This window comes from Ambystoma mexicanum, chromosome 7q (genome assembly GCF_040938575.1).
Source record: "Ambystoma mexicanum isolate Mex_15411 chromosome 7q, UKY_AmexF1_1, whole genome shotgun sequence".
In the NCBI taxonomy this organism is placed as follows: domain Eukaryota; kingdom Metazoa; phylum Chordata; class Amphibia; order Caudata; family Ambystomatidae; genus Ambystoma; species Ambystoma mexicanum.
Genome location: NC_090941.1, coordinates 1124229330 through 1124255992, shown reverse-complemented (window position 1 = coordinate 1124255992; position 26663 = coordinate 1124229330). Strand labels below are relative to the sequence as shown.

Genomic DNA, 26663 nt, shown 5'->3' with positions numbered 1-26663 from the left:
ACAGAAATCATTTCTTGATGAAGGCAGAGTGACTTCAAAAAGAAACATTTTCTTTTCTGTTTGCTTTTTTAAGCAAGAAGGGGTCCCCTCCCAGGACACGTGGTGGTGGGGCCTTGCTGTTCATTGTAGTCTTACTTTTACTTGACTTGGACACAAGTACCAACTTACATCTATTTTTGACAGGAAAGCCAAACTTGACGCTTCCAGTGACGCTTCATTGCATAACGGTACTTCTGCTTATGAATATGATGTCAGAATACAAATACTGCCCATGCTGCTAAAAAGAGCTATTGGAAAAGAAATTTAAATCATCCTTTATCTTTTTTGTGTATCCAAACAACAGATATCACCTCAAAGTTGTCCCTCTAAAAATCTGAATGCAAGCAAACAGCAAACAATGCAAGCAAACAGCAAACAAGCGACCTACTGGGAAAAATATTAACAGCCTTCCTCAGGGCAAATAACAAAAAGACCTAATGGAGGAAGACAAGAAAATAGTATTGGTTGCATTCAGATTTATGGATGCTTTTTGAATTGCTCATACTTAAAACTTGTAACCGACTGTCATTGATTTAAGGTCCAAAAAAGAACGTACCCATTGACATGATGGGTAATAGAGAGTGGCACATGCCGGTCGTGACCCTGTGGGTGCGAAACATGTAGCGCAGCGGTTTGTTGGTCTGTGGATAAGTAAAACCATGTCAGTTAAGTCGAATCTTGACTATGATATTCATTTACTTGTTTATAGAAAAAGGGGTTTGGAAGGAGTTTGGCTTCTCATTGGGACATTAAGTTTCTTTGGTTAATGTGCAGCCATATTAACTGCTTTAAGGCGGGTATTTTTATCATCATGCTTATAGATTGCATGGTCTTCAAGCTAATGAGAATTTGGTCATACGTGACCGCTGTAATCTTGATTAAAGACCTTCAGATGAGGTCCATGTCCATCATGAGGTTTGTATTCAATAGTTCAGCCGGAGTCGCGTTATTGTTAGATAACCTAGCAGTGAAACAGCTGACATATTGCAAAATCAATAATTTGCTTAGCAAGCTCATATTGCTTCTAATTGCTTGCATTATTAAGGCATTGATTATTTTCCGAAACGTTGGGAAATACCTATTCGCCGGAAGTGAAAAAGTGTATCCCTGTCTTTATTTTCTGTTCAACGGTGGAGGAGGTGAAAACCGATCTTCTACATTGTCCAATGCTCTTGAGTGCAACGGGAGGTTCCTTAAAAGGTTTCCTGACGGGAGGACAAGTACATTTTGTAACCAATTCTAAAGTTTGTGATGCCCCCGTGATCACAATGCCAAGAAAATATCATTTGTTATTTTTTACCTTGAAAAAAAGTGTTTGCATGGCCACTGAGTGTCTCTCCCCGCCCTCGATATGAGCTGGCGTTCGTGTCAGCAGCTGTCGAGACAGAGGCATCGGCCTCGGTTTTGCTGGAGGTTTGAAGAAACCAAACCTCTCTCTCATTGGTTAGGGCCACAGGCCCTGGGCCGCAACGAAGGAAGTCACGATAGAGGGCATGGGGGATAATGCGCAGGGTGGGGGCAGAGGAGAAGGTCACACAGTGGGAGGGCAGCCACAAGGCACCTCCAGGACACATCTTCATGGGAACATGGCCAAAGCAATGAGTAAGGTGAGAAGAGAAACATCAGTGGGTCGGGGGGGCGGCCCCCACTGGAATAAGAAAAGAGAAGTGGGGGTTATAAGGAACCTCTAGGTAATGAGAAGTACAATGAAAAGAAAGCACACCCACCTCGGGTATAGCTTTCTGATGAAGGAGAAGGACTGTGTTGTAAAATTTCCACCCAACCGGGAAAAGGAAGTGTGATAAGAGCATGAAATGCCGGGTAGCAGGTTCAGTACCCGGCAAAAAGTCATAGGCAGTGGCTGCACATGTCCAAGGTGGGGATGCCAATTGGACTGAAAGACGTGCCAGCGGAAGCAAGGAATCACTCACCTTGGCCCAAAAGCACACCTGTTTTTTATCATATGGTTGGTTTATGATTGTGAATAAGAAATAAATGCATATGGCCAAAAATGATGTTCCACACAAAAATGTTACTGATAGTTATTGCAAGATAGGGGTATGAATGAAAGCCCGGGTGCCCACACTTATTAGCCTATAAGCATGTGCCCCTCTTACTATATATGTGAGACACTCTCATTGTTCCTGGGAGACCAAGCCCATCCGTGATTCGTGGTAGTGGCCATGGCAACGTGTTGCTGCGTCCACGCAGAGAAAATGAATTTTTGTAACTACTTTCTAAGTTCCTCAATAATTCCGACATTAAACGCAAAAGCATAGTACAGCAAGGCCTATTGCTTGTTGTTTCATCCGCATCGAAAGTTTAGTAAGTTGCAACATTTCAAGAAAACCGTCACATTCTCATTATTGGCGGCCGTCATGCCAATGTATTTTGCACGTCCACAAAACGAGGCGAGTTTTCTGTTTTTTGAGTGAAGTGATTCGAGCACCCGCAAACGGAAAGCGCAACGCCACCTATTCGCTTAATTTTTTGCTACACTGAAAAATCGTCAAATGGGGAATGTTAGGGAGACTTCTCACCCAAGTGCTAAATTCCCACTACCTTAGAGCCCTCCAGCTCTTTTGCTATATTCTGGGGCTTTGAACTTTTCATTTTCAATGTGTTTTACTTTTGTGTTCTTTGGTTGTGGAGTTTTAAACAACTCCATAGGCATCACCTTTTTCTGTGTGTCACACAGCACCTTCAGTGCAGTGGCACAGGGGTGTCTTTCAGACTCCCCAAGGTTTAAATACCTTCTCTGGGACTGACTACCATCTCCCAAACACTCATGTAACAGTACAATGTTACCCTTTCGTACTTTAAATGGCTGGTGGCAGTGGTTTAGATCAAACTACCATGATTTTTTCCGCTTGCTAACATCGGTAGCTAAAAATCAGGTCAGCCATGTTGTTCAATATGGAGCCCAAGACCTATCTGTAAAAACAGACTCCGGTCATCTTTTTTCGCCATTTCATTTAGGAAAGGTCCTTCTTGTGTTTGTCTCTGCGCGCCAAACCAGGTTTGCTCCCTTTGTTCGTTGGCCTTTGCCGGGCTTCAGTGCTGAAGCCCTCCTCTGGCGCCAGGGTGTCTGGCGTGGACAGGATGTGAGGGAGGTGCCCAAAACTCCCTGTGCTTAGTCTCCTAAGAGACCTGAATGCACTCTGGAATGATTGGCCAGCTGGCTGTCCAGCAAGGACAGCCACCCTGCTGTGTGAGTGACAGCCAGGCTGGAATGAATGGGGGAAAACTGTTTAAAAGCAGGTGTCTGGGACTTGAAAAGCAGAGTTGACCACTGGAACGAAAGAACCGAAGACGAGCTGAAGGAAGAGGACTGCAGCAACTCCTGGATGACCGGTGAAGCCCTGCTGCAGGTCCAAATTACCTGAAACTCCATCGACAGAGAAGCCCTTCAAGGTTAACTTCTTCTCGTGAGTTGGGTGGGAACAACCAACTCGCAAGCCACCTGGACACCGTCCTCATCTGGTCGAATTTTCATCAGAGTGCTGTTGAAAACTGGATAGCCAGAGGGAGGGAAATCAGCTAGTGGACTTGAAGGCACTCACACCCAGGGTGGGACTGGGAGAAGAAGTAGGCCTGGACACCCAAAAAAAAGTGGCCCACCCCTCGCCTCAAAAAAGTGGCCCTCAAACCATCATCCGTGAATCGCGTCAATTCACGACTTTACAGAAAAAGCTACTCATGGAGAGTTCATGTGTCTGTTGCATGTAATGTTTTGGGTAAACGCTTGAGAAAGTGATAACATACAACATGTACTGGCCTTAACAATCTGTGCTTGCATTACCACTGTAACACATTTTCACGCTGCCTCTTGTCCCACTTCTGCCCCACCCATGTCAATCTTCTTGTACAAGTATTGCTGAAAGTTGCTGTCCCTGCTCAAATTCCACTCCATGGCTGCCATTGTGCTGCCCCATATGAAATTGAATGGAAACTCGTTCCACTAAAACACGTGCATAACAAATACAGGCTATTACTTCTACGTATGCAAGTATGTTCGTAGGTAGTAACAAAATGACATGCTATTCCCAACTGCGTATGTTGCAACTTAACTGTAAACTATTTATCCTTCTATGTGGATTCATACGAAGGCCCTAGCAATGGAACAAGGAGGTTTCGCACAGTTTCTGGCTTGAGTAATGATGCTCTTTCACCCTTTCATGTAACATTAAGCATGAAACAACCTTCCCACACAGCGCAGTACTCACTGCCCCCCTGTGCAGTTTCCTCCAGGGCCGAACCAAAAATGCAAAATGCTGGTTTAGGCCAGTTTGTTTGGTCAAAGTAGACCACTTCTTGGCCAATGTGGGCCAGTTTGATGAGCTACTTCACTATGGGGTTAGTAGTTTTGACCAGTGTTGCTGAATAAATATTCTTTAAAAAGCACAATTTACATCACATTTTATTTTAAAAAACTCCCCCTTGATTACTATTCAAACAGTGTCACCAAAGGAATTAATAGCCACTTGTAACTGTGGGACACTTCAAAGTGACTTTGCACTGCAAAAATTGATAGAGGGTGCTCCATGAATCGGGGTGTTTGTTGGCAGTGCAAAGTCACTTTGCATCAGTGAAAAGTCACTTTGCAGCATGAAAAAATGGTATGAATCAGGACCTTAATGTTAATCACTTCGCACGGTTCCCTAGACTTCCCACTGAGCACCATTCTCTTCTGTCTGCCGATCCTCTTCTCTTACCTTATTGCCAACTACCGCTTTGAAGTGACTGTAAAGTGGGCTTCAGCGCTACATAAAAACTAAAAAGAAACAAATCGATGGGCAGAATGCAAACTGCGAGAAACAAAAATCCATCCTTTTTAAGAGTTACAAAACCAAATAACGGGACTGCACATCCCTTCTAGTTCTAATCCAATCTATTCATTTTAATGGGAGCTGTAAGAGGATTCTCACGATTACGGCAAAAGTATGGGGAGTTTTTAAGCTTGCTGAAAAGCTGAGATTCTAAGCTTTCAGAGGGAAGTTAAACCAAGTTCCTAGCACAAACAGTTCCAGAGATACGGACGATTAAATAAAGGTAGTTTTTCGGATTTGAAATTGTAAAAGTTCAAAGCGACAGGTTACAGCTTGCAGCTAGAAAATGACAGGTGACAGCTTTTAAAAATGACAGGTCACAGTTAGGAGGCAGTTCTGGTTGGATTAAAATAGATTGAATTATATTATTTTAACTAAGAGATTGGTTCTGCACAGTTCTGCTAGGTACTCACAATATATTTTTGAATTAGGCCTCCCCACGGATCTGGTCAGGTTTTGGACTGGACTCCGGTTCTGGTCTCGGCACTTGACAGTGATCTGGGTCAGCTCTCTGGTTCTGCTAACAGCGGTCTGGGTCACTCTGGATCTCTGGCCTCTGGTTCTGGATACTGCTCTGCTTTCTCTGGGTACAGCACTGCTTCTGGATCTTTCTGCACAGCTTTCTCTGGACCCAGCGCTGATCTGCACGGCTCCTGGATGCTGCTACCGCTGTTAGGTTTGCTGGATGCTGAGGCCCACTGAGAAGAGTTCTCAGTTTGTGGGTTTAGGCCCTTGCTTTGAGCTCTGAATCAAGTTCTTTGGAGTTTTAAAGTCTAAGTGTGGAATCTGGTATCTTCGGGATGTTGTATGGTCCGGCAGAGCGCGTTGCAGCAAATGGAATTGAATCTCCTCTCTAGCTTCCAGTGGCTCTTTTTATGTCTTTTGAAAGTGGGTGTGTGTGCAGCATCACTAGCCAGCCCCTCTCTCAACTGCCCATTGGTCAAGCTTTCCTTTCTCTCTTGATGGGGGAAAAGAAGTGGAGTGTCAGAGCAATGTCATTTAATGGCTTGCAAAAAGGACACTCCCCTGTCAAATTACACACAATCTATATTTGACCTAAAGATATATTTCATAGATACACAGTGGTTTGAAATTACATGCACCCATCAGATATCACATGAGGGAAACCCTGTTCAAACTCTGCTCTTCCTGGTGGCTTGCATTCAGAAATGGCAACATTTGGTGCTTTTTAGTGGGTTTTGCAACATCGGATTTTTCTCCAGATTTATACACATGTACACGGCCTGTCCATACATACTCCAGTAAACTCCCATCTCTCTAGCTTAAACACAGAGTCTGTAGTATACATAAATAGCAGGGTTTTGCCCCAGAACATCACACAAATTGGAGTTTGGGCTTGAATCGAAGGTACATTTTTTAAATGAAGGCTCTCAAAGTTATACATTCCTGTCATTTGATTACAAAGAGTTATCAGTGTTTCTGTAAAATATATATTTTGCTTTCAATTCAGTTCTCAGAGTGTTGGAGTCCGCCTCCAAGACTTGGGTGGGTCAGTGATCACATGTGTCTTCTGGCAGGCAGGCCTTTGTTGACAGGAAACAGTCAAAATCAACATATTCTATTCAAGTGCGAGAGCCTATTGTGTGGTCTCCAGGAGGCTCCCAGCCAGTCTGCCTTCTATCAATCAAGAGGTCATGTGAGACTCCTGGTGTGAATCTCTGGAGGTGAGACGTTTCCCAGCCTTTGGCCTGTTAATTAAATCAGATTGTCTTCTGGGAACAGCATGAGGTTAAGATTTTAATTAACTCCCAGCCTTTGATGTAAATGCCTCTCCTGCAACTCCTGACATGCAGTTTCCCTGTCAGAGTTTAGACCGCTAGCGCCGCCCTCAGTCAAAAGCGGGTACTGCATGCATTTTTGGGATCTTTCTTGGATTAATGCATTCCAAACAGGAATGGTTCTTACATGGTAGTAAATAATCCTTGCTTAACATTGTTTTGATGGGGCTTCTGACAGTAAAATGGTTATGTGGAACCCCACAAAAGGGTTGAATCTTTAAAGTGGTCCGATGAGCCACGATTTCAGAAACTTTTTGACATCCGTAACAGTGGATTTTGTTAACAAAGATCTTTCTTTACACTGGTGGGTGGCAAGTTAGGTAACCATTTTGGTGTGCGCACAAACTGCGTGGTTCTCCTGGATTCTGGCGCACATGTGGGCTTTTTGGTCAGCTTGGATTTTCTAAGCCCACAGCACCCAATGTTGCAGCATGATAGCTCAAACGTGGGTCAGGACACCCAACAGAGCTACAGCATTTGAGATACATCCATTATTTACTGTCTAAAGCATCAAAACGGGCCTATCTCCAACACGAAACACAATTGCTCTAAAGCAGTGGTTAAACACAGCCTATGCGCTGCGTTGAGTTCCTGTGAAATTTCCTGCCAGTGGCAGGGTTTGTGTTGCTTGCGCACTGCCCATTTCAACAACTCCTCTCAGATGGATGGGGCAGGCATTGCAAAGGGAGACACTTAAAAAGCAGCAGTAGCGGTGTAATTATTATACAGGACACAATTTTATTGTAAATAGGAAAAATCTGCTTTCATGAGTATGTCTGAGGAATGGCATCAGTTTAAAAAATAATCTATTATTTTCTATAGTACGAGCTGCTCAATTAGTGCTTGAAGCTTCAATGCCAGTCAGCAAGAACATCATTTAGCAATCCCAACACTGGCGCACACGAACTGGGAAAGGAGAACAAGGTTTATGCGTGCCTGCCAACTAACCTCTGCAGCTCGCGGGATTTATGTTCTTTCCCCATGACTGTGTGCACGCCTTCCCCACAGCCTCTGCAGGGAGCACTTTGATCCTCTCCGCAGGCAGTCAGCACCCGAAGTCTCGCTTCCTTTTGAATGCAAAATTCGAAAGGAAGCGAAACGAAACTGAATGCTAAATGGCCTGCTCTGCTCTTTCACCTGTGGGCACATGGGCGCGCTCCACCGGACGAAGCCTGTTACTTTTAGCAAATGTAACAAAATAACAACACCACGCCCGCCCAGGCAGCACTGCCGGCGCCATCAGGCTGAGAGCAGAGGCAGCCCAGAGTGGAAATGCTAATGGAATGAATGATTTATTACGTGTGTGTGTGTGACTGATAAATCGGCCCCTAAGCGCAAGATAAAACCGGCCCACAGTTCAGTCAGCTCCAATTCTCATCGGCCACGGGCCGATTGGCTGACTGCTCAATCCAACTCTGCTCACACCTTAAACCGATGTCTTGCTAAAGCTTTTGGCCTCATCCCTGGGCACCTCCCAACATCCTACTTCTTGTCCCCACGACTGAAGTTCAGGAACAGAGAGATCTGGTCGAGCTGCCAGGAACAACTGCCTCAGCTACAGCTTTCTTCATTGACAAGGTACTGTGCAAACGCGGTCCGGAAATCTTTTTGGCCATCGAGAAAGTGCATGAAACTTTCCTCAACTACGAAGGCTTGTCCTTCCCTAAACATTCATCAAACTTTTCGCCTAGCCAAATTCTTCTAATCTCTGTGGCAAAGACTTAATCATTATCTACCATAACTGTGCTATCCTATACAAAGACTCTGAACCATTGACTTTGACATAGGCCTATTGAGGAGAATTTCTGGTTATATTTAACTCAACCCCTTTGCCCTGCCTACGAATGTATTTGGGCTGTCTATTCTTATAACCTTGTCTTTTTACCCCTTTATTGAGTATCTGAAGTGTCATTTTCACAGGTGAGCAGGAGTGTCCCCCATCCTCTGGCTTGCGCTGTAAATTGCTGTCTGGAGCCTGGGGTGGGAGGGGCACTATGTCACCGGCTCTCCAGTTGCTCTATCAAATAGTTGCCATTACCAACCCTAGTTCTACCTACATGGGCAAGTGGATAAACGAATGCCCCGACTAAACATAACAGAATGCTTGACAGTTGCTACTTACACAAAAAAGATGGGTACATTTAAGAAAAGTATCCTTGCCAGCCACTTGAACTTCCTAACCAATCCAGGACCCATGCACGTACAATGGCCTCACGATTGATTGCCTCTAAAGCTCCCTGCTGTGTGCTCAAATAAGTGCACAGAGTACTCCCGGGCGAGTCATCCAGGAGAAGCCAGACACACCTGCTCTGGCGTGAGTGCCAGTCACGCCTGCTCTGGCCCGAGTGCCCAGCTGCAGAGACAGGCTTTCTAATCCATTGCTGATTCTAATGAAGGAGAAGCCAGACACGCCTGCTCCGGCGTGAGTGCCCAGCTGCAGAGACAGGCTTTCTAATCCATTGCTGATTCTAATGAAGGAGAAGCCAGACACACCTGCTCTGGCGCGAGTGCCCAACTGCAGAGACTGGCTTTCTAATATATCACTGATTCTAATGAAGGAGAAGCCAGACACGCCTGCTCCGGCGTGAGTGCCCGGCTGCAGAGAGGGGCTTTCTAATCCATTGCTGATTCTAATGAAGGAGAATCCAGACATGCCTGCTCTGGCCCGAGTGCCCAGCTGCAGAGACAGGCTTTCTAATCCATTGCTGATTCTAATGAAGGAGAAGCCAGACACGCCTGCTCCGGCGTGAGTGCCCAGCTGCAGAGACATGCTTTCTAATCCATTGCTGATTCTAATGAAGGAGAAGCCAGACACACCTTCTATGGCGTGAGTGCCCAGCTGAAGAGAGGGGCTTTCTAATCCATTGCTGATTCTAATGAAGGAGAAGCCAGACACGCCTGCTCCGGCGTGAGTGCCCAGCTGCAGAGACATGCTTTCTAATCCATTGCTGATTCTAATGAAGGAGAAGCCAGACACACCTGCTCTGGCGCGAGTGCCCAACTGCAGAGACTGGCTTTCTAATATATCACTGATTCTAATGAAGGAGAAGCCAGACACGCCTGCTCCGGCGTGAGTGCCCGGCTGCAGAGAGGGGCTTTCTAATCCATTGCTGATTCTAATGAAGGAGAAGCCAGACACACCTGCTCCGGCGTGAGTGCCCAGCTGCAGAGACGGGCTTTCTAATCCATTGCTGATTCTAATGAAGGAGAAGCCAGACGCACCTGCTCTGGTGTGAGTGCCCAGCTGAAGAGACGGACTTTCTAACCCATTGCTGATTCTAATGAAGGAGAAGCCAGGCACGCCTGCTCCGGCGTGAGTGCCCAGCTGCAGTGACAGGCTTTCTAATCCATTGCTGATTCTAATGAAGGAGAAGCCAGACACGCCTGCTCCGGCGTGAGTGCCCAGCTGCAGAGACGGGCTTTCTAATCCATTGCTGATTCTAATGAAGGAGAAGCCAGACGCACCTGCTCTGGTGCGAGTGCCAGACACACCTTCTATGGCGCGAGTGCCTGGCTGCAGAGAGGGGCTTTCTAATCCATTGCTGATTCTAATGAAGGAGAAGCCAGACACTCCTGCTCTGGCGTTAGTGCCAGACACGGCTGCTCTGTCGCGAGTGCTCTGCCGCAGGGACGGGCTTCCTAATCCATTGCTGATTCTAATGAAGGAGAAGCCAGACACGCCTGCTCCGGCATGAGTGCCCAGCTGCAGAGACAGGCTTTCTAATCCATTGCTGATTCTAATGTAGGAGAAGCCAGACACGCCTGCTCTGGTGCGAGTGCCCAGCTGCAGAGACTGGCTTTCTAATATATTACTGATTCTAATGAAGGAGAAGCCAGACATGCCTGCTCTGGCGTAAGTGGCCAGCTGCAGAGACAGGCTTTCTAATCCATTGCTGATTCTAATGAAGGAGAAGCAGACACGCCTGCTCCGGCGTGAGTGCCCAGCTGCAGAGACAGGCTTTCTAATTCATTGCTGATTCTAATGAAGGTGAAGACAGACGCGCCTGCTCTGGTGCGAGTGCCAGACACACCTTCTATGGCGCGAGTTCCCGGCTGCAAAGAGGGGCTTTCTAATCCATTGCTGATTCTAATGAAGGAGAAGCCAGGCACTCCTGCTCTGGCGTTAGTGCCAGACACGCCTGCTCTGTCGCGAGTGCTCTGCCGCAGGGACGGGCTTCCTAATCCATTGCTGATTCTAATGAAGGAGAATCCAGACACGCCTGCTCCGGCATGAGTGCCCAGCTGCAGAGACAGGCTTTCTAATCCATTGCTGATTCTAATGAAGGAGAAGCCAGACACGCCTGCTCTGGTGCGAGTGCCCAGCTGCAGAGACTGGCTTTCTAATATATTACTGATTCTAATGAAGGAGAAACCAGACATGCCTGCTCTGGCGTGAGTGGCCAGCTGCAGAGACAGGCTTTCTAATCCATTGCTGATTCTAATGAAGGAGAAGCCAGACACGCCTGCTCTGGTGCGAGTGCCCAGCTTCAGTGACTGGCTTTCTAATATATTCCTGATTCTAATGAAGGAGAAGCCAGACATGCCTGCTCTGGCGTGAGTGGCCAGCTGCAGAGACAGGCTTTCTAATCCATTGCTGATTCTAATGAAGGAGAAGCAGACACGCCTGCTCCGGCGTGAGTGCCCAGCTGCAGAGACAGGCTTTCTAATCCATTGCTGATTCTAATGAAGGAGAAGCCAGACACGCCTGCTCTGGCGTGAGTGCCCAGCTGCAGAGAGGGGCTTTCTAATCCATTGCTGATTCTAATGAAGGAGAAGCCAGACACACCTGCTCTGGCGTGAGTGCCCAGCTGCAGAGACAGGCTTTCTAATGCATTGCTGATTCTAATGAAGGAGAAGCCAGACACACCTGCTCTGGCGCGAGTGCCCAGCTGCAGAGACTGGCTTTCTAATCCATTGCTGATTCTAATGAAGGAGAAGCCAGACACGCCTGCTCTGGCATGGGTGCCCAGCTGCATAGACAGGCTTTCTAATCCATTGCTGATTCTAATGAAGGAAAAGCCAGACACGCCTGCGCTGGTGTGAGTGCCCAGCTTCAGAGACTGTATTTCTAATATATCACTGATTCTAATGAAGGAGAAGCCAGACACGCCTGCTCTGGCGTGAGTGCCCAGCTGCAGAGACAGGCTTTCCAATCCATTGCTGATTCTAATGAAGGAGAAGCCAGACACGCCTGCTCTGGCGTGAGTGCCCAGCTGCAGAGACAGGCTTTCCAATCCATTGCTGATTCTAATGAAGGAGAAGCCAGACACGCCTGCTCTGGCGTGAGTGCCCAGCTGCAGAGACAGGCTTTCCCATCCATTGCTGATTCTAATGAAGGAGAAGCCAGACACGCCTGCTCTGGCGTGAGTGCCCAGCTGCAGAGACAGGCTTTCCAATCCATTTCTGATTCTAATGAAGGAGAAGCCAGACACGCCTGCTCCGGCATGAGTGCCCAGCTGCAGAGACAGGCTTTCCAATCCATTGCTGATTCTAATGAAGGAGAAGCCAGACACGCCTGCTCTGGCGAGAGTCCCCAGCTGCAGAGACAGGCTTTCTAATATATCACTGATTCTAATGAAGGAGAAGCCAGGCACAGCTTCTCTGGCGCGAGTGCCCAGCTGCAGAGATGGATTTTCTCATCCATTGCTGATTTTCATGAAGGCATGAGAACAATGCTCCTTGTTTGTTGTAAGTAAAGTTGGAATCATTGTCCGTCGAGTCTAACGTCCACGGAGGGGACCCCTACCATGATGTGCGGCTAGTGCAGAGCAGTTCTCCATGCACTGATCATGAATTGCACTGCAACATGCACCCGATGCCAGTTAAGTGGCTCCGGGAATGTATGCCCGTGGAGGACGTGTGTGCAGCATCATTCTGGGCTGTGCCAGTCTGCAGCAGGCGGGTGCCATAGAATCGCCCAGCCTTCCGCCAGCAGGACCAGTGCACGCTGGCGGACAGGTGCAGCAGGCCTGCGAGAGTGAAGTGGGAATCGTCTTCTGTGGCCCAGAAAATCCCCAACCCCCCAAAAAGTAGTGTGCATCCAGACGTTGCACTTTTAAGCCTGGTTTTCAACGCCACGTATATTTTAAAAGAAAGTCATCTTCCAAACCCACCACTTCAGCAATATTGAGAAAGTAAATGTAAACGGAACCTCGCACTAGACTTAAGGAGTCAAGGGGCCAATGAATAGCAGGGGAAGAGGTAACTTATTCGGCCTTGATGTTTGCATCTACCTCTGTACGTTGTGGATGTCGTTGTTTTTGTATTTTGGAATGGTGCTCACACTCTGGCCAACGGCTCTTCTCCATGCCACGCATGTCCCTGCCTTCTGCTTGCCACACTCCACCCGCATCCCTCCCTGCCCTCCTCACACTGCCTGCAATCACACAATCCTCGGGTGATCTCGCTCTTCTCTCGGATATCCAGGTCTGTGCCATCCTGGCCCATGCTAACCACATCTTACAAAACGCTGGCACCCCCAATCGGTTCATGGCAAAAGGCGAATTCACCGAATAACGACCACTCTGCATCTTGGGTCTGACCATTCTACCCCCTCGTCCTCATCACTCGCTCTGTCCCTGAACTTATCATGCTCTCCCTCTGCACTTTCAAGTCCTCCGCAATACTTTCTTCTCGTCTGCAGACACCGCCACAGCTCACCCTCTCTCTTCTTTGACTAATCACACCTCCAGCGCCATTAAACACTGGATGGCGCTCGTGCTCTTCTTATCATTCTCTCAAAGACCAGAATTATTTTCTTTCTGCATCCCTTCACCCACGTTTCTCCCTGACTCCTCCATGTTTCCCCCCTGTCGCGCTTGGGAGCTTATTTAGGGTGTGATGGACTTACTATCTGTTCATAGGCGGTGCCCCCTGGACAGGATCACATGTGAGTTTGTGTGTCTGCCATTCCATCCTGTTCCACTTGCAAATGACCTTCAACACTTTGATTGATTGATTGATTGTTTATTTGTATAGTGCCTATACACAATGTGTTTCAAAGCGCTTCAAGGAGGGAGGGAACATGGGAGAAGCACATGTACATTCATACAAGTCCTACAGTCCTTGAAACAGTACAGAATGTGAAACATTGACTATCAAATCATTACAAATAGTACACGTGCATAGAACAGTAAAGGAGTGGAGAGGGGGGAAAGGAGGGAGAAAAAACTAGCAGTAACATTACTATGCCTGACGACAATTGTTGCATTGCAAGAGTGACAAGAGGAGAGGGAAGGAAGTGGGGTGAGGGAAGAGGAGGGAGGGGGTAGGGAGAGGAAACAAACAAGTGACTATCAATAGACGGTCAATGACTGAAGATAGTGCTGGGGTGGGAGGGGGAGGAGAGAACAGAGGGAAAGGGGGGACAGACGAGCTATTATCAATGGTCAGGAGACCAGTGATAAGAGTAAGTGCTTAAGGAAAAGGAGGTAAAGGAGAGGGGTGGGGTGGGGGGTGTGACTGCAAAGATAGGCGGCTAAGAATTACTATGCCTGCCAGCAATCGGGTAGTGCTGGAAAAAACAGATGGGGGTAAGGGAAGGAGGGAGAGGGTAAGTGGAGAGGGGCAGAAGGAGGTGGGGGGGCATAGGTCAAGAGGGCAGGAAGAAGGACAGGAAAGGGTAGAGAGTGAAGAGAGCAATAGCAGGGGGCAGAAGGGAAGAAGGAAGAAAGGAGGAGGAAGGAACGAGGGGTAACTGGAGAGGGGAATGGGAGACAAGTGGACACTGGCGGGGGACGAAGGTGGCACATAGACACTCAAGTGGGGGCCTTATAGGCAAACACACTCACAGGGAGCATTAGAGCCACACAGACACTCACAGGGGGCATTTGGGGGCACACAGAAACTCACGGGGGCACACAGACACTCAAGGGGGGTATGGGGGCACACAGACACTCACAGGGGCATACAGACACTCACAGGGGGCATTGGGGGCACACAGACACTCACGGGGGCACACAGACACTCACAGGGGGCATTGGGGGCACACAGACACTTACGGGGGCACACAGACAATCATGGGGAGCAATTGGGGGCACACAGACACTCATGGGGGGCACGGGGGCACACAGACACTCACGGGGGCATTGGGGTAAATTTACTTTGGTAAATTTGCTCTCTAAACACAATAAGATTAAATAAAATAACATTTTCCACAGAGACTTTTCAACACATATTTTTCTATGCTTCTCGAAGTTATTGATTGGAAAAAATAGTCCCCTGATGAATTGTCTCAAGTGCAAAAGGTCCAATCGATGGCATTTCTTTTATTTTCAATATGTAGTGAAAGAGTGAACCCACAATCCCCGACATACTTCGTTGTATCCACTCCCTTTACCTTAGTGAGGCAGTTTTGGATTCCTATGGAGTGTGACTGCTGTAACCAGGTGGTGAAGTCTGGCAATTCCATAGGCATTCATTGGTTTTCCACCACCGCATGCTGTCAAGAAGCCATGTGATATCTGAAGGTGGAGTGTGAATACACCATGGAAAGGAATATGCAGGTGTGCGCGCCCACTTGCACGGAGCATGAATATCTTACTTTTACACTCCAGGGATTTAGTAAATGATCTCCATGGTTAGAACCTTGTTATGCTGCTCCACATTTCCTTTGGGTTTCCTTGGTGGCGTGTCCTGCAGCGATGGAAGTCCTCTCTGTGTTTCCCCTCTCCATCCAGGCATGACATATCTCCTTACAGGTGGTGGGGCATGGATCACTGGACACACGTCCTACTCCTGTGCATGAGTAAGGAGCCAGAAGTGTCTGTGTGGATCTGCTAAAAGGCTGCGTCAATTGATGCAGGCGGGCATAACCGATCACACAACGCGTGCCCGTGTGCATAGACGTGATCTAAGCAAATTCACTGTTAAATATAGAAATCAAACATTGATATGAATATCATTTCTTAAAACAATCATTTTCAAAAGCTGATTGATTGTATGTGTTTCTGAGATTCCATGTAATCACATTACATGGAATCTCAGAAACATATACACACACAATCATTTCCCCCCCAAAGCACGCACAAACACACATACACACACACACAGACGCACAGATGTGTTTGCTTCACTGCCTTGATTCTTCTGGATGACGGCTCCTTGTGCAGTGTGTTCTGCTTGAAAATGACTTACCTTGTGCCCTTTGCTTCTTGTAGATCAGCCATTCCGCTGTCCTCTCTACGCTCAGTGACAAGCGGCGGTTCCCATCATTTCTACGGACCGTTCCTGGAAATACCTTCCAGAATATTGCTTTAGTACGGCTCATCAGGCATTTCAGCTGGACCTGGGTAGGCATGATCATTTCAGATGATGAGGTGGGTTTGCAAGGAGGCCAGGAGATAAGGAGGGTGAATGAAGAACATGGTGGCTGCGTTGCCTTTACTGAGAAGGTTCACTTGCGGTACTCAAAGGATACGGTCCAGAAAGCTGTCGACAGGATCATGAGACATCCAGTGAGGGTTATCATTGTTCATAGCGCCGAGATGCATGTCAAGGTCTTCTTTGAATCTGTACATGCACAGAATGTGACAGATAAAGTCTGGGTATTCTCTGCACTCTTTGCTATGACACCTGGAATCTTCGCAAACCAGTCCTGGAAAATACTGAATGGAACTCTGGGTCTTGTACCGTACACAGGCCACATGCCTGGATTTGAGCAATTTCTCTACAACCTTCACCCTGACCAATCTCCTCATGATATATTTATTCAAACCTTCTGGGAGCAGGTATTCCACTGCAGGTGGCCCCTGTCCAATGAGACTAAAATGACGGTCCCAGAGGGGCTCGGAGAGAGGCTGCGTCCTTGTGTCAGGGAACACACTTTGTATGACCTAGACAAGCCTGTCTTTGAATTAAATGATCTAAGCTACACATACCATAGCTACACAGCTGTGTATGCCTTGGCCTATGCTTTAAACGCTCTGATTTCCTGCAATCCTGGACAAGGACCTTTCACCAACGGAGCGTGCGCCGATATAAATGGCATCCGACCATGGCAGGTAAGTATCAAAGACATTGAACATTCCATTAACATTGCTTCTCCAGCCAATGTAGGGGACTGTGTTGCTGGTCATTTGTTTTTTACATCTCACATTGTATCTGTCCAAGCAAAGTCAAGGGATGAGCTAGTCACTTTGATCCCAACACAACGAATGTCTATTGTACAGAACGATGTGCAACATGCCTGTTTCCCGTCTACACATTAGCTGAAGTATTATTAAGGTTGCACACCCCAGGAACACGCCCAGGCTAACTTATTCTGAGTCATGTGATTTTCCCCAGATGCGGTTGGTGCAAAGAAAATAAATCCAATTTACCTGAATTGATGAGCAAATACAAAGCAGAAATCGTACGAACTAGGAGAGAAACATCCAACGACAGGATCAACAAAGCAAGTTCCAGCCGCAAGGAACTCTTTGTGATCGTCAGGGAACTGGAACCCCCTATAGCTCCTGAATATCCTTGTATCAAGAGCAAGGCCTGGTGTACAGACAAACAAAATGCTCTATCAAATAAAATCACCATCCTCCAAAATACAATTGCAGCCAAAAGACTAAATATACCCAAACCAGACTTAGACTTAGAAGTGGTTAAACACCTTAACAGCATTCCTGCATTCTCACAAGTCTCCGCTGCACAGGTGGAAAAAATCATAGCATCACTCAAGCCTTCTAGATTCCAAGGCAACATCTGCCCGGCCCAAATAATTAAAGAAGCCGCCAGAGACCTCGCCCCATTCATCACTAAATTAATAAATGCACCATTCCGTACGCGCAGAGTCCCAAGGAACCTCAAGGATGCCTGGATCCGACCCTTGCTAAAGAAAACCTCACTAGACTCAACCATCCCTACTAATTACAGGCCGATTACCACAGTCCCATTCTTCCTTAAAACCTTAGATAAGGCGGCATACTTCCAGATCCAGCATCATGGACTAAGACAATCAGGCTTCAGACCTCTTCATGGTACTGAAACCACACTGATCGATCTGAAAATGCACATTGACTCACTGAAGGACAAAAAGCAATGTGCCCTGCTCCTCCTGCTAGACCTATCAGCCGGCTTCGATTTGGCAGACCACTCCATTCTCTGCAAGCACTTGTCCTCTGTGGTTAACTTCTCACAAGAAGCCTCAGATCCAATCCTTTCTCAACAACAGTTCCATGAGGGTCTTATCTCAGTCGTCAGCTGCTGACCCACCCTCAATCACATGTGGTGTACCCCAGGGCTCATGCGTGTCCCCCATCATGTAAAACATATTCACTAAGCCCTTAATTGATAAACTGGACCATCTGGGGATCATCAACACTAACTACGCAGATGATAACCAGATACTCCTACATCTCTCAGGCGACTACGACCGAGATCTAGCCTTCGTGAACAAAATATACCAAGTCATTCCGGCATGGATGGTGGTCCACAGATTATGCCTGGATGATGACAAAACGGAAATCCTAATCTTAGGTACTCTAGCCCACCTTAATAAACTCTAGCCCACCTTAATAAACTTGACGCGCAGTACACTGCATTTACTATTGATGGCATCACCATCAAAGAGGCTAAAGAGAGCAAAACATTTGATATTGATATTGATATTTTATTTGTATCGCGCTCATACACAAGTGTTTCAGAGCACGACAAGGCAAGGGAGGGGAACAGGGGAGAACAAAAACAACAATATTACTAGGCCCAGTGACATTGAGAACGCGCAAGTGCATAGGGGGAGCATTGCATGGAAGGGGGAACAAAAGGAGAGTGCGGAGCCAGGAGGAAAAAGCATAAACAATAATAAATTAATGAATAAAAGACAACAAACAATGGAAGTGCAGCCAGCAAGTGCTGGGTTTAAGGCAGCAGGCTGGGTAGGTCTGATAAGTGCATGAAGAAAAAAGGGGGGGCTGTATGGGTACAGATACAGACCCCAATGCAAGGGGTGGCCCAGAGGCAGTGTGGGAGGGTGGCAAGATGAGCAGGTACTGGGCCCGGAGGACAGAGGGTGGCCAGGTGCATGGTGCAGAGAGAGAGTAGAATCAGCAGGGGAGAGGGGGTTGAAGGCAGAAGCAAAGAGGAAGGTCTTGTGGTGCTTCCGGAACCAGAGATGATTCTCCTCAAGTTTTAGAGTGGCAGGGAGGCTGTTCCAGAGGGATGCCCCAGCCGAAGACAGAGATCTAGCCCCAGCTCGTTTCTTTGAGAAACGACTGACCCTGAGGAAGTTAGAGGTAGAGGAGGGGAGTGCTCGTGATGGGAGGTATTTGTGGAGGGATAGCTGAAGGTATTTTGGTCCCAGTCCCAGAAACCCTTGTGGATAATGCAGTAGTTTTTTAATGTTATCCTTGCATCCACTGGGAGCCAAAGTAGAAATTTCAGAGCTGGAGAGATACAATCTCAGGGCTTGAGGCCAAAGAAAAGTCTCGCAGTCCTGTTCTGGATAAGTTGCAAAGGGCGGAGAGTAGAGGCAGGTAGATTAAGAAAGAGGCTGTTGTAATAGTCCAAACTAGAGAGAACCAGAGTTTGGGAGAGAGTGAGTTTCTGGGGGAAAGAGAGGAAAGGAAGAGTACCTCTGAGGAGGTGCAGTAGGAAGTTAGAATTTTTTGTTAAATCAGCGATGTGGGCTGAGAAGGACAGTGCAGAATCAAATGTGACACCAAGGTTCTTGGCCTCGCAGGTGGGGATAGAAGGAGGGCCAAGGGAATCCGGCCACAGAGTGAGGGGAAAGGAAGGTGATGGTGTGCCAATGAGGAGGATCTCTGTCTTGCTGGCATTCAGACAAAGATCGTTGGTGGCACACCAATCTTGAATGGCAGTTAAGCAATCAGTGATGAGAGAGGTGGAGGAGATGGCCGAAGGCAGCCTGAAAATGAGTTGAGTGTCGTCCGCGTAGCAGTGGAAGTTTGAGCAGAAAATGGCAATACAGCTGGCAAGAGTTGCCAGGTATTGGTTGAAAATCCAAAGCGAGAGGTTAGACCCCTGGGGAACACCACAGGTGGAGAGGAAGACAGATGATAGGAAGGACCCAAGTTGGACCTGGGAGGGTCAATCAGAGAGGAAAGAGGTCAGCCAGGCCAGAGCCTGATCGGTGATGCCAAGGTTATCACGGAGACAGTTGAGCAGGATGGGATGGTTGACAGTGTCGAAGGCAGATTAGAGACCGAGTAGGATGAGGACAGAGGGAATGCTAGAGTCAAGGTTGGAAAGCAGATCTTCACGGATGTTCAGGAGAGAAGTTTCTGTGCTTCTTCCAGATCTGAAGCCAGACTGATGGTCATGGTGACAGCCAACAGAATCAGAATGATGGTTTAGCTGAGAGATGGCCAGCTTTTCAAGGTGTTTGCCCAAGAAGACAGTAATGGAAATTGGGCGATAGTTGGCTGGACAAGAACGAACAGCTGTGGGTTTTGTTGAGGAGAGGATGCACAAGGGAGTGCTTGAGAGGGGAGGGAAAGGATCTCGAGGCAAATGAGTGGTTACAGAAGTCAGCAAGGGCCGGAGCGAGGGTATCAATGTGGTCCTTGATAGTTTTAGAGGAACAGGGATGAACCTGTTTTGACAAGGCTGTCATAGATCGGACTTGTCTAGCGACCTCATCAGGGGAGAAAAAAGGAAAGAGGAAAACATTAGGCTTCTACCTAGATTCCACCTTGAACATGGGTAAGCAAGTCAATGCCACATCATCCGCTACAGTGTACACATGCAAGCTGATCCATGCTTGTAAACCCTACCTATCCACTAAGAGCTGCACCACCCTAGCGGGAGCCTTAATATTGTTGAAACTCAACTATTGCAATGCCCTTTATGCAGGAGCTAGCAAACAGACCACCAACAAACAAAAAATCTGTTGTGAAGACAAATGAGGAGGCGAGATTGTCTTCGTAGTATATATTTTATTAAGATATATATCTATAACGAAAGCCCTCAGCTTGACAGAGGCTCCCTTGGTAAACAGATAAGCTCAACTGACAAATATAGAACCCTAGAGGCTAGCAATGCATAACAACTGTGACCTCATCAGAACATAGTGGGGTCAGTATTCCGAAGACTTAATATTATGTACACAGTAACTTCACAACAAAAAATATGCGTTGAGATTTATTCTCAGTAGTCCTAAGAGAGAACACATTTCTGCGGTCAGAAGAGATACCAAATGGCTATCCATCAATGACAGGATTCTATTCAAACTAGTCTCAATCACCCATAAATGTCTACAGTACCTCCAAGAAAGAATGATCAGGAAATCTTCATCTCGTCCCACGAGAGCAGCCCAATCTTACTGTATTATAACGCCCAGATTCAACCTGAAAAGAGCAGGAGGGAACAGTTTCCCAGTCCTAGCCACCCAATACTGGAATGCATTACCCCTGCACCTCCGAACAGACCAAACTTTCCCAATCTACAGGAAAAATATGACCATTAGGTTGGTCTCTAACGACACCTGAATGTAACTTCTGTGTGTTCCAATCTCACTGTTTGTCACACCGTATTGTACTTTACCTGTAACCTGTCATGTACTGTATATTGTCATCTTACCTGTAATTACCTTGTACTGTACATACAAAATTGCATTATCTTGTCGTGCCCAGATACCTTTGGGTGAGGAGTGCCTTACAAAAAAATACACAAACAAACAAACAATAATTAGCTTAGAAAATGTATCTCGAACACAGCTGGATTGGAAAAAATATTACGTAGAATAAGGTTTAGTCAATGGAGCAATTGTTACAGATGTTGGCCTTCAAACATATCCATATGTTAACAAGATTCAGTTTGTCAACATTCACTTTGACAAACTTGCCAAAGTTAAATAAATTGGCCACACAATAGCACGTTTCCGTCTTTTCAAAGACATGTAGGTAAGCAGAGAACAATTCTCTCTATCTGTTGCATATGCTGTCACTATTCACAAACCGCAAGGTCTAAACCTAGATCATGCATTGATTGACATTGGCAGTACAGTCTTTAAAGAAGGTATGAGTGTGTAGCACTTTCAGCTCGCTGTACATTAAATGGTCTATTCCTTGTTAACTTTCATACAAAGTCGACGCTGTCATTCCTTGCATCGTAGAATACAACAGGCTACATGCACTGTACACCCCCATCTAGATATGTACCCTGTGCCTCAAGAAATAAAACCTTTCAAATGAAAACTAATACAAACAGAACCGATAACAATACTGCTAAAGAAACAACGACCAACTGCTTCTCCATCAAATAATGCAAAAACAAAACTGTCTACTACAAACTCAACTGCATGTCCATAAAAAGAAAAACAGACAAATATCTCTTCTCAAAAAAGATCTACAGGCCCATCAAACAATACAGAGGCAGAACTCTCTGGTCAGTAACACAAAAGGAGTACATTGCAAATGTAACAATCAATTTTCTCTTCCAATTGCCACAAATTGTTCACAACATTTACACAAACAGCTCGACCAGTTGTGTTTGCAAATGCCCGTTCTTCACAGAAATGCCACAAATAATCCTGACAACACTTACAGTGTCTCAGGTATAAGGCAAGAATTGGACCAGTGTGCAGGAATGGCAACATTCACCATAAACACACAGGAAGACCCACAAGAATTCTTCATGTACTTACTACAAGTACTGGACATCAAAAACATCCCTACAAATGAACTTTTGTAGATTTCATATATATGTAAACTTACATGCACTCTCTGCAACCATGTTTCACAAGAGCACATCCCCAATGAATGATTTGTGTATGCATCCATACAAAATTGTGAATCCATTTCCATTTCACGAGCTTTTGCAGAATGCAAATCATGGCATATTATGCCCTTTTTGCAATTCAGACAATCATTCCATCATAGAAATAAACTCACATAGCCGATATGTCATAATAATGTTGCTAAGGTACAATGCAGACTGTACCAAACATAACTCTACATTCACTAGCTTTACCCACAGCCAAATATCTATTTACAAAAAACATTCACATAAGTAGGCATATTAAACTGCACTGGTTCCACAACCACTTCAGGTCACTATACTGTGGTTGGTTTTGTCCCATCATTGCCACTGCCATTCGTGCTTTTGGAACAGACCGCATGAGTTTACTGGCTGATTTTGGGAAGAGTAGAAGTTGGAGGAGGAGCAAGATGTTGAAGGGAATGAGCATACACCCACTGACCCACCTGTGGGCCTTTTAGAAATCTAAGAACATTAATCTCACCATCTGTTAAACAAGCATGATTGGATGTACTACGGCAGACCAAATTTATATTGTCCTGAAGATGGCTGCTCTATACAATTGAGGCAGACCAACTAGCCGAAACTCGAAACGACAGTCTTTTCGAAACCTTAAGGCCTTAAGGGGGCTTAAATGAATGACAGCTCTTGTATAGACTAGGAAAGCCTATTTTGTATAAACAAAATACAATGGAATATGGGCTATTGAAAAAGAAATGGTACATCAGTGTTTTCAATAAGTTAATTTGGATCTGAGGTGTATTTATCGACCCCATAGCAAAGTTCTTAGTAAGCACAGTGTGAATGGAGTGTTGCAGGAATGATAGGTATGATGTGAGTGTTTGCAGTAAGGTCCACAGGGTATTGCATCTACATATGTTTAGCATTATGTTGTTAGTGTAAGAGGAATTGATGAAATGTGTTTTATAAAGATGAATTATTAATGTATGAGAAATAATGTTGATGAATTATATATAGAGGCGTCCTAAGGGTGGATTGGTGCTTGCTTATCGTAATAACCAAGATATATCAATGGTAAATGAGTTACATCTGCATGCATCTTGTATTACTGCTACCTTCAGAATTGCAACTGCAAAGGACTTCATTGATTTGATGATTATCAATATTTATTGGAATGATGCTGAAAATGATGTTGGTATGCTTGAAAAATTGCTTTTGGATCTAAATAAATTGTTAGAGGAGTGGACAGCTTCCACCCCAGATGGTTTAATAATTTTGGCAATTTTGGCAGGTGATTGTACGCTTTCTAGTAGCGAGAGAGTCTGGTTATTAAGTGGACCTCGTAACAAAGGTATGTGAATAGACAACAAACAGCAAAGAGGGGCTTTATGGTGTAAGTTTGCAAAATCCTGGGGCTTGATACAGTTGTTTAATGATAAACCGACCTGGAAAACTAGAGGTGTTTCATCTACTATTGATTATATTTTTGCAAGTGAACTCCTAATTCGAAATGAGGCGAACATGCTTGTTGAAGATAATCCAGCAAGCGGTCATGCCATGTTATCTATGAATATGAACATAAGGAAGCAAAACAATCTTAGCAATGTATATTGTGCACATACGGTTGTAAATGTTAGGGGCACTAGAATAAAGTGGAATAGTGGAAAAACATCTAAATTTAACAATCTAATGTTGCATGATTTTGAAAATACCGCTCTAGAGGAGAAAAGGAATAAGTACTTGATTGACAAATTTGATAAACTGCTGGGGGCAATGTTAGCCAAGTTCGAGAATTCACGAGCGACAGTAGCCTCACATAAAAAAAGCCATAAACATACTTTCGATCTTGAAACTAAGATGCAAAGAGCCAGGCTGAATAAGGACCTGCGAACTCTAAAAAAACAGAATATGTCTGTAGAAGAATTTAAGGAGCAGTGTAGAGTAAGGCGACAAGCTTACAGGAATTGGAGGAGTAACCATCATGCCAGTCTATTACAGAAGGATGGTGAAATAATGCTTAATGCCATGAGGGAATCCAATTCGAGAAATTATTGGGCTCTGATCAATAGTACTGAGACTGCACAAATTCAACTAAATGCTAATCCTATTAGTGAGAAGGTGTGGTGCGAATACTTTGAGAAATTATATGCACGCTCAAGTAATGACGACTTTGTATTAGGACAGTCGAATTACAATTGGACCCTAGATGTATCTGTGGATAAAATATTATTCATAATAAGAAAAATGAAAGCCTCTAGTACTCCCGGACCCAATAAATTGTCCATGGCTCTGATAAAGGAAAACAAACTTTTATGGGCAAGAATATTACATATGATTTTTAAAGATGTAATCGAGACACAAAACATGCCAGTCTCTTGGAAAGTTTCATATGTAATACTGATATGTAAAAAAAGGCAATCAACAGAGTCCCACTAATTATAGACCTATTTCCTTGATAAATATTGAGACGAAGATATTCTCCGCCATAATCCTAGAAAATTTGTTAAAATGGATGGAGGATAAAGATATTCTTGATGTTCGTCAGATCGGATTTTGGAAAGGTTTGGGTACTGATGCCCAAGTCTATTAGTTACTATTCTGCAGAATCAAACATCTAAAATGGGGAATGCACCTATATATGCTGCGTCAATGGATCTCTCGTCAGCATTTGACATGGTGGACAGGCCGATTTTAATGCAGAGACTCGCTACATTACATATAGAGGGAGGGTTGCTCGCTATGCTTGTTCATCTGTATTCAAACACAGTTTTAAAGGTTTGACTCAATAATGAAGGCCTGATTTCTAAGGACATTTTTTCTAGGAATGGCTTGAAACAAGGTTGTGCCTTGGCAGCAATATTATTTAATCTGTATGTATCAGGAGCAAATGACAGATTGGATTCCTCAGGTTTGCTATCTCCTAAGGTAGGAGGATTTGCAATTAAGTGGGTGGCATACGCGGACGATTTCGTGCTCTTTGACAAAACCAAAATTGGCCTACAAAGGCTTATTGACGCTTTTGCTAGTTTTTTTAGAGAGTTGAAATTGAAAATTAATCCTCAGAAAACAGTTGTGATCAATCTGGGAGATAGCAACAAGAAATGTGTAAATCCTGTATGGTTTGTAGAAGGTACACCAATTCGACTACAGAAAGCATTTAAGTATCTAGGCTACTCTTTTGCAAGCAATATGTCTTATAGTTTTGTGAAAAAATGTCTGGAACTTAAAGCTAATGATGCTGCAAAACAAATGAGAGTCATCGAAAGCCAATATGGAAATTTTCAATGGGTGCATGTAGGGACTTTTACTTGATGAAGGTGATTCCAAGATTAGCATATGGCTTAGAATTCTATCCTGAGAAAGAAGCATTGCAGCTAAAAACCATTGAATCGAAAATCTGGATAAAGCTACTATTCTTTTTGCCAAAGTGTACATAAGATATGAGTTTGATCTCAACTCCTTAAAATGCAGTATGGATTGCAAAAAGGCAATGTTATATATAAAGTGTTTACTCACCAAGCATGATTCATTGTATCAAATATGTAGTAATAATACGGGTAAATACATGAGAAACTTGAAAGTGGAGGTGGAAAACATTATTAGTAATATTGGTGTTACAATGAAATGCCTTTTGGAGAGACCTGTCAAAACTAAAATGATGATTAAAGCGTTTGATTGGGTGGCGAACAATTCTTCAATAATGAATTCAAAATTGTATGCCCAAGTTCTATCGCTATGGAAATGGTTCCCGGAACCGGAACTATATCTAGTAAAATGTCCGTCACAGAAATTGCGTCATGTGATGAATACTAACGAAATAGGAGCTATAAGGAAATTGATTCCCGAGAATATGAAGACATGCAGATTTTGTATGAGTGAGGATTTCCCAGAAACATTGTCGCATATTCTATTAGGTTGTCCTATGCTAATCAAAGATAGACTTGCTTATTTTTCAGATTTTGTACATGACACTTCTTGTGTTTTAAGAGAGCAAATATGGTATGAAATGCTTCATGGACGTGATATCACATTGAAAATAAGGGTTATAGCGTTTTTGACAAACATCTGCAAAGTGACATTAAGAGAGTTTTTGAAAGGATATGACCATACTTAGGCTTAAAACTTCGGTCTGAGGAAAAATATAAATTATAGGTCAAAATGGAAATGTTATTCATTTTAATTGAAAGAGATGAACTGAAGAATCGATTGTAAGTTTTTTTAATGTTGAAATTTGATATTGTTGTTTGAAATGATTGCTATTTCTTATGTATAAAATGATAACTTTTATATGCTTGTGTAAAATGATAACTGTATTTTAACGCTGTATGTT

General features: G+C 44.9%; 1 protein-coding gene across 1 annotated transcript in view; it reads left to right on the top strand.

The window, feature by feature from the left end:
- LOC138528212 (extracellular calcium-sensing receptor-like) overlaps positions 1-26663 on the top strand; it is an 89662-nt gene that overhangs the window by 17016 nt on the left and 45983 nt on the right. The window contains exon 3 of the mRNA XM_069639667.1: positions 15826-16668. Coding sequence (XP_069495768.1) covers positions 15826-16668 — 843 coding nt within the window. The remainder of the gene's footprint in view (positions 1-15825; positions 16669-26663) is intronic.